At 44.5% G+C, this 9,416-nt stretch overlaps 1 protein-coding gene across 1 annotated transcript in view; it reads right to left on the bottom strand.

Moving 5' to 3' along the window:
• Positions 1–2,590, bottom strand: part of CACUL1 (CDK2 associated cullin domain 1) — a 52,813-nt gene extending 50,223 nt beyond the window's left edge. The window contains exon 1 of the mRNA XM_066239983.1: positions 1,509–2,590. Within this exon, the coding sequence (XP_066096080.1) occupies positions 1,509–1,866 (358 nt within the window). The 5' untranslated portion in view covers positions 1,867–2,590. The remainder of the gene's footprint in view (positions 1–1,508) is intronic.
• Between the last annotated feature and the right edge of the window lie 6,826 nt (positions 2,591–9,416).

A 9,416-nucleotide genomic window follows, 5' to 3' on the forward strand; every position in this document is an offset into this window, starting at 1 on the left:
GGCTAGGCTTACAAGTTTATTAACCTATAGAAATTCATAAAATTATTTTTTAATCTCATGTTTATAATTATTTCCCATTTTTCACTTATTTTATTTGCATCTTCTTTCCTTTATCTTATTAGAAAGAGGTCTAGCTTATTAATCTTCAAAGAATTTGGCAAATTTTGTTATAACTTCGCAGATTTCTGCTCTTTTATTTTTTTAACTCTTCATATGAACTCTGTTTAGGCACTAAAGCAAGTTTCCTGCAGCATTTAAGTAAGTCACATGCCACTCTGTCCAAGGTCTGCTTTTACCACACAGACTTCAACACAAAAACTATACAATATAAATATTATTTGCATGTATGCATGACACAGGAAAGAATCAAATACAAATCTTATCAACCATACCTACTTGTGAATGTCTAATTAAAGCAGCATCTTGAAGGTAAATTAGTTATGTGCTGATCCCACACTCACACACAAATGTATAAGGCTGTGACTAACTGAAGCAAGACAAACATTTTTCTGCAATGGTAATTGGACAATTAGTGGTGCGGTTTGATAGAATTAGTAACTAGAAATGACATCTCCCAGTTGCTTTACCAGATGCCATTCAAAACTTGCAGTTATTAATAGGACAAAAAATTCTAGCTGTAACGGTAAATTTGCACTCCCCTCCCCCAAAAAATCCACTCAAAGCAAAAGCGCATTTTTTTCCCTAGCTATGAAAGCATACATCCTGGCTGGGGGCAGTTTAGGAATGCAAGGCAGATTTTGGTTTTCAGTTTTTCTGCCTGCAGTTGAGCGTTAAGGCAAATCAGTACAAGTTCAACACGCAACAGAATTTTGGATTTGGACACATGCTGAATGGCTTGTTCACATCAGTGTAGGCTTTGAAAATAATTTTATAGATTAACTTCAAAACGGATGTCGTCACAGCTCCCACTGCATTGGTTTACTCGAGAAGCAACTCATATATTTTCCTATTAGGGTGCAGACAGAAGGTGCACACTGGAGAAGAGAGAGAACGGGTGTCGATGTAGGTCAACTTTCTGATTCTCGATTAAGGCAGACTGGCTGAAAGCGCAAGCACAGAAGTTGCCAGATTTTTCTCTCCCCGTCTGCAAGAAGGAAAGACTGAAGGCCTCTCCCTAACGCAAACTCAGACTGCCTCATTTTCCTCTCACGTTTGAGGGTGCAACTTTGAGGAAGGGGGGTACCGAGAAGAAAAGAGCGCCCAATGTCGAGTGACACCCATCTGTGATAAGGATCGCCTCCGCAGAACTTGCGGCTGTGTGCGCACCAGGCGGCTTTCTCCGGCCAGGTAATACAAGAAGCCAGGGCCGCCGCGGCGCTGGCCGCCGCCACCAAACGGGGGAAGGGAGGCGGGGACGGGAGGGAGGGGAGCGGAGCGGAGGGGGGACCCGGGCCTTAAACAAAGGAAGCGGGGCTCCGAGAGGGGTGGGCTCGGAGTCCGGGTGGGGAAGAGGAAGGCCGAGGCTGCCGGGGAGAGGCCGGACTCACAGAACTTGGAGGTGGAGGTGTTGATGTTGATGGTGGAGCTGGGGGTGGGGGCGGGGACCGCCTTGGCCACGGCGGCGGCCGCGTCGCAGCTCTTCAACATCATGATCACCCCATTGGCCTCCGCCGCCGCCGGCGGCCCCAGCTGGAGCCCCTCCTTGGGGCCCTTCCTGTCCACCGAGACCGCAGGCACGGCCAGCAGCTGCCCCCCCGGAGGCTCCCGGACAGGGGCCGGGATCGACGAGGGGGGCGGCGGCGGCTGCCGGAAGCCGTCCACGGCAGCCTCCCAGTTGTTGTGGTTCTGGTCATCCATCATCGCCTCGTAGGTGCCCCCCTCCTCCTCTTCCATGCTTTCCTCCATCCTGCTGGCCCCCAGCACCCGCCCGCCTCGCAGGCACCTGCCGCCTGTCTCAACCAGGGGCCAGGGGGCGCCGCGGCCTCCTCGAGGTCACATCGCCGGGGGCCGGGCGCGGCGGGGCGGGGCGGGCAGCGGGGCGCCGGGTCTCCCCCTCTCCGCCGGGCGGACTCTCGCAGGCAAGGCTGGCGGCGGTGGGCGCTCCAGTCTGCCGTCGGGGAGAGGCGACCGTAAAGAGGCAACGCCCCTCACGACATTTCACAGCAGCTACCTACAGGCAGTTGGAAAGGGCAGCTGGGGGAGCGGCCCGAAGAGCACGTGGTGCGAGGAACGAGCTGCGACAAGGGAAAACGAAAAGGGGCGGGAGCTGTACTCACCCTCACGGAACAGGGCAGAGGCTCGCCCCGCCTCGGCTGGCCCTGCCCGGACAACTGAGGGCGACGGTCCCGGGAGCACGCGTCGGCCCCGCCCCCGGCCCGGCCTGGCGTAATAAGGGGGTTCGGCCGCGCACGCGCAGTCGCACTGTGGTTGCCAGGACTACCGGGAGCCTAACCGGCCTCTAAAGCTGGGCGCAGACCCCCGACCCGGGGTCTTATGGCACCTGCTACCCGTTCGGCGGTATTTCTCTTGCGCTCACCCGGGTTCTGGGGCCTTCTTGCCGCAGAGGGTCTCGCAGCCCGGTCTCGGCTTGAGGTCCAAGCCTTGGAGCCACAAAGTCCCCAAGTCGCACTTTGAAAACGTGTGGAGCCGCCTTGGACAGCCCTTTATGGGACAGCCCTTTGTGGGACCGCCCGCGGGCCTTAGCCCACACAACTCAAAACCGAGAATAAAAACTGACACTTGGCAGGATGGCTTAAAAAAATTAATGTGTTTGAAATAGTCATGGATTTTTAAGTTCCTCCTTCTCCATACCCTGAGGCCAGAAAATTTCAACTTAAAATCTCAAGCTTCATGTTCTGTTTCACAAATCTGACTACAAGTTTGAGTTTGTAAGAGTCTTGAGGATCAAAGAAAAATGATTATGGAACTATAATAATTTTTTTCATTCCTTTGTATTCTCATATTGTAGCAAATAACAGTAATATCAGATTATATGTTATAATTGTGGAGCTCGTTCTAGCTACTGGTGCTAAGGAATGTCTAAGAAAACCTCTTAATTACATTTAAGCTAGCAGATAATGAATCTTTATTTCCACAAATATGTAATTAGCATGAAGTGAAGAATCACTTCAGCCAAGAAGCTCTGATGAACTACAACATCCACAGTTGTTTCTATTACTTTCATATATTTTCCCAGTATATTCTGCACTATACCCAATGGAACTGTTTTACCAATAACAGAATGATTTCAGACAATGCTCCCTTAATTAAAGACATATATTTTGAATCAGTACATTTTTAATTCTCTAGTCTTGGACGTTTGGGGAATAAAAAATAAGGGGGAAATTTTTAAGTAAAAGACAATTGAGTGAAATGCTGAGGTGAGGAATGTGCAATTAATTCTATACCCCGCAAAAATAACAACACAAAGAATAGAAGAAGGAAGAATTAGTCTTTCAGACGAACAACTGAGTGTGTCGTCAATAAACATTCTAAGTAGGTAGATGGGTATGTATGACCAGAGATAAAGAGAGGTCTTTACATAATAAAAAAACTCAATACTCAAGGAAGATAAAAGTTATACATGTGTTTAATAACATGATCACAAAATACATAAAGCGACCTGGCCAGTTGCGCAATGGTAGAGCGTCTGCCTGGCATGTGGGAAGTCCTGGGTTTGATTCCCGGCCAGGGCACACAGGAAAAGCACCCACCTGCCTCTCCACCCTTCCCTCTCTCCTTTCTCTCTTATCTCTATGTTCCCTTCCGGAGCCAAGGCTCCATTGGAGCAAAGTTGGCCCAGGCACTGAGGACGGCTCCATGGCCTCCACCTTAGGCACGAAAATGGCTCTGGTTGCTAAGGAACAATGCCCCAAATGAGCAGAGCATCGCCCCCTAGTGGGCTTGCCAGGTGGATTCCAGTTGGGCGCATCCGGGAGTCTGTCACTCTGCCTCCCCGCTTCTCACTTAAGAAAAATGTAAAAAAAAAAAAATCATTAAAGCGAAAATTGGCAAGTACTAAAAGAGAGAGAAATCTGCCATCAAAGCAGATGATCTTCACACAGCTCTCTAGCAGATTGCAATGGGTTAATAGTAACCCCTCATAAGATATATTCATGTGCTAATCCCGGGAACCTGTGAATGTTAACTCTATATGGAAACAGGATCTTTGCAGATGCAATTAAAGATCTTGAGAAAATCACTCTGGATTATCCAGGTGGATCATAAATACAATGACAAGTGTCTGCATAAGAGGAAAGCAGGGGGAGATCTGAGACAGAAGAGGAGACAAAGAAGAGGAAAAGATAATGTGACCACAGAGGCAGAGACTGGAGTGACACCCCCAAATACTGACAGCCAGTATAAAAGCTAGGTGAAACAAAGACTGGGTTCTTCCCTAGAGATTCCAGAGAGATGCAACCCTGCTGATAGCTTGATTCTAGCTTTCAGAATCGTCAAAGAATACATTTCTGTTGCTCAAAGCCACCCTTTTGTGGTAATTTGTTACAGCAGCCACAGAAAACTAATACACAGATCAAGGGAACCAAATCTTTAGGGACTTAGAAGATTTGAATAACAACACAATTGTCAAGCTTGATTTGATGAATACATACAGAACACTACACTCAATAACTGCAGATATATACATTCTTTTCAAGTATATGGTAAACATTTACAAAAATTGAACATACTGGTCATAAAGCAAGTCTCTCTACATGTCAAAGGATTGGTATCATAGCAACCACATTCTCTGACCACTATGTAGTTAAGTTAGAAATCAATGATCAAAAGACAGCCAGTAAACTCCCATATTTCTACTCTTTCAATCAACTCATGGGTCAGAAAGTCATAATGGAAATTAGAAAATGTTTAGAACTGAAAGGAATGGTACTTTAATGAAATATAACTTTAATTCTAGCAAGGTCCTACTCCAGGGATTTTAACTCAATATATTGGTGAACGCTGCACTTTTCACTTGTATACTGCCAAAATGATCAATATAAGACATTCAATTTTTTTTAATTTTTCCGAAGTTAGAAGCAGGGAGGCAGTCAGACAGACTCCCGCATGTGCCCAACCAGGATCCACCCGGCATGCCCACCAGGGAACAATGCTCTGCCTATCTGAGGCATTGCTCCATTGAGGTGGGAGCCATTCTAGTGCCTGAGGTGGAGGCCATGGAGCAGTCCTCAGCACCCGGGACCAACTTTGCTCCCATGGAACCTTGGCTGCTAGGCCAAGGGAAAGAGAGGGGAAGAGAGAGACAGAGAGAAAGGAGAGAGGTAAGGGTGGAGAAGCAGATGGCGCTTCTGTGTGCCCTAGCTAGGAATTGAACCTGGGACTTCAACATGCCAGGTCAACACTCTACTGCTGAGCCAACCAGCCAGGATCTATTCATTTTTGCTCTAATTGGTTACATACACCATTATGGTGTTGGGGTGCAGAACAAGTCACCCTAAGATGTGCCTTTGTGATAATGTGGATTATTTTGAGCTAAATCAACTGAGATCCTGCAGGCCCAGGAGAAGCTCCTGCCACCCGCCCCATCCCCACCTTAACTACTTAGAAGAATTTGAATTAGAGGCCTTGCCCCTAATAAGAGTTATTAATCAGAAATAATTTTCTATGACCTATCTGTAGGGCAAAGCAAATTACTAATTACTAAACATCTGCCCTTCTTATCATTCTGTGTATGACCTTCCTCCCCTCTGAAGCCACAAGGCCTTAGCTCAGAATGCCATGTACCTCATTTTAACTTCCTGTCCCTGAATCTCTGGTGTCTGTGGTGTCTCTGACCCTCCCACGCATGCACATATAATTTGGTCATTGTCTCTTATTAATCTGCCTTGTGTACATTCATTATTAGATCAGCTGAAAGACCATTGAAAACTAGAGGCAAGTTCCTTCCTACCCCACAACAGAAAAATCCAATGATGATGGGGCCAAAGCAGTGGGTGACAGGGTGCAATTTGCCATAAATAAGGAGAAACACCCCCCCCTAAAAAAAAGAAAAGAAAAATTTCCCACCTACTTAAGGAAAACCAAGTGAACATATTGATAACTAGTTAATTTTACGGACATTATGGGACTTTATTATGTTGTAATTAAAAACAATATATTTTAATAGTTATTATTTAAAATCTTCAATGATTTGTTCTGGTACATAGAGATGGAGAGTAACATGACCAGCAGTCATTGACTCAGCCACACTGGACAGTTATAAAAAAAGGTTAGTAATTACTACAACCGTCCACAGTCACTGATATTAATCTGTTTGGCTTCTTGAGGTTGTTTCCTATTTTCCACTAGGCTGTCAGTTTCTCTAAAGCAGGATAAATACACACACACACACACACACACATATATATATATATATGTAAGTTTGTGTATGTAAAGAAAAGACTAATTCAAAACATTTTAATAGCAGGTTTCTAGGGGTTGTGAGTGTATTTAACGGATCTTGGTATCTTTCAATGTTTTCCATGTTCTCTACAAGGAGCATGTATTAGTTTTATAATCAGAAAAATATTCCAAGCCTTATAATTAAAAATAAGTACAAACAACAGTAAGGAAGTATAAATTGGAATTCTATATGTTAAAATGTTTGTTTTGGCTTCTAGAAACGGAAATCTCAAGTAGAAATTCCTTTGAAACCAAGGCTATTCATTGGCTCACTAATAAGGTCTAGGAAGGGCAAGGGGGTGAGGGCAGCTCTGCCTGGGCTCCAGCCCTGTTCTCAGCGGCCCCAGGCCTCGTGGACACAGACACCAAATTCAACATGAAGAGGGCCCATGACTTCTGGTAGCTCTCTGTTAGGAGCAAGCAGGTTCTTTCCCAAAAGCTCTCAGTAAACTTCCACCCCGTGTCTCATTGGCCCATTCCTGAACCAATATTTAGACCTGCATTCCAGAGCCATTTACTGGAAAGAGTTTGGATTTATTCCAATAAGCCCTACCCCTGGAATTCAGAATAGGACTGGCTTTTCCTTAAGTAATCATCTGAGAAGGGAAGATATAAGAACAAACATTAGGGGACAGGTTGGGAAGTTTAAAAGAATGCGGGATAGGCAACAGTACCCATTATAAAAGTCCAAGTACGCCTGACCTGTGGTGGCGCAGTGGATAAAGCATCAACCTGGTACACTGAGGTCGCCAGTTCAAAACCCTGGGCTGCCTATCAAGGCACGTATGGGAGTTGATGCTTCCTGCTCCTCTCTCCCCCCTTCTCTTTCTCTCTCTTTCTCTCTCTTTCTCTCTCTCTCTCCTCTCTCTAAAATGAATAAATAAACTCTAAAAAACAAAACAAAACCCAAGTACCTAATCCATTGGAGCCTATCTATTAAATAGCCTTACCCAGTATCTCTACTCCCTCCCCTTCAGAAATGCCTCTCTATCCAATATGTTATACAAACTTATATGTTATACTGACTTCTAAGTCAGTACTGTACTGACTTAGAAACAAGGAAGCCATAACTTGTGTTTATATATATATAATATATATATAATATATATATATTATATATATATAAATGGTGGATAATTTTCTAAAAATAGTTAAAACTTAGGGTGGGAGTATGGGCACAAAGACATTGTCATTTAGAATTAGTCTTTGTGTGGCTTTAAATACCATAATGTCATCTTTCCCAGAGAACACTTCATTGCAATTGTTCAATATTTTTAAATGGATAAACGTATGACTAACTTAAATCTCCCTTAAATCTTATTTCACATCAACAGTCCTTTTTTCTTTCATTATCTCTTAAAACACTGCCTGTGCCATAGCAACATTTTTCCTTCAGAAAAAGCCAAATTTATCATTGCCATGTTTACATTTTTTCATCTCTCCTACACTATCCCACATAATTCTTTTCACCTCTCCTATCTCACCTGATTCCTAGTGAAGTGAAACAGCTCAGAAGAGAGCAGGAAGAGGGAAGAAGGGAAGAAAAATCACATGGAAAAAATCCAAAAACCTGTACCTGCCTCTTCTAAGTAGTCAAGTGAGGACTAATCGAATCGGAGAAGATTGTGATAGACAGCATTCAGACATAGAGATCATTTATTTTCATTTCTATTTTATTTTAAAGTTACTATTAATTTCATGAAAGCAATAGCATGGAAAACTTTAAAACGTAGCTTTGATAGAGCTGAACTATATTAGACTAAAGAAAAACTAATAATACAGGCCCTGGCCAGTTGGCTCAGTGGTGGAGCATTGGCCTGGCATGTGGATGTCCTGGGTTTGAAGCACCCATCTGCTTCTCCACTCCTTCCTCTCTCACTTCTCTCTCTCTCTCTCTCTCTCTCTCTCTCTCTTCTCCTCTCCTTCAGCCATGGCTCTATTGGAGCAAACTGGCCCCAGGCACTGAGGATGGCTCCATGGCCTCTGCCTCAGGCACTAAGAAGAGCTCAGTTGCCAAGCAATGGAGCAATGCCCCAGATGGGCAGAGCATCACCCCCTAGTGGGCTTGCCAGGTGGATACATGGTTGGGGCACATGCAAGAGTCTGTCTCTGCCTCCCTTCCTCTCACTGAATTTAAAAAAAAAAAGGAAAAAAAATATTTTTTAATCCCTAGGAGATTATAATGGTACCAAGACAGAATTTGACAAAGAAATGACTTGTGAATGCATAACGCAATTGAAAGTCTAAATGCATAGCTATTGGAATGATCTCGATTAGAAGGTAAGAGGATTAGAAACATGTAAATAACTCAAGTCTCAATAGTTGAACACAGATTACTGTTTACAGTGAAGATATGTAGCCACCCGGGGGAGTATTCTCTATTCGGTATTTCTTTCCATGTTAAATTTTGTTCCTTCTTTTCACATCTTAGCACCTGAATCCTAAATTCCATCCTAGTTGGGGAACAGAGTTAATGATGTAGACTTTCTCCATAAGTCTGATGAATGTAGGAGCTGAAGGAAATGACTTTAGACTGAAGGAGGTTATAGAATAGCCTCCCGGCACCCTGTTGCAGGCCTGTCCCTTTCGCTCAGCCAGTCACAGGTATTTCTGTGTTGGAGCACTGCGCTGGGGCTACAAGGGTAAACAGATGAAAAGGGCTTCTGCCCCTCATGGAGTTCCCATTCCACTGAGGGGCCAAGTATTAAGCAGTAAACCACCACATTAGCCAAACCTTAACAAGCGCTATGAAGGACCTTACCAGGTGCTCTGAAAGGGCATGGCGGAGAAAATTATTTTACTTTGGAAGATGCAGGAGAAGCTGTCTGAAAAAGTATATTTCTGCGAAGATGAACAGATGGGTGTAAATTAGTCAGTCAACAAGTTAGAAAGAGAACTTTCCAGGCAAAAGAAACAGGACAGGAGGCATTTGACGTCATCTAGGAACTGCAAGGTGATGAGACGGGAGTGGAGTGAAGGAAAGAGAGGATGCAGCCAGGCTGTGCATGTTCCTGGGAGTCAGTTCTGCGTTTCTGTTTGAATGAAAAAGAGGA

The sequence above is a fragment of the Saccopteryx bilineata genome, chromosome 7 (assembly GCF_036850765.1).
Source record: "Saccopteryx bilineata isolate mSacBil1 chromosome 7, mSacBil1_pri_phased_curated, whole genome shotgun sequence".
Classification (NCBI taxonomy): domain Eukaryota; kingdom Metazoa; phylum Chordata; class Mammalia; order Chiroptera; family Emballonuridae; genus Saccopteryx; species Saccopteryx bilineata.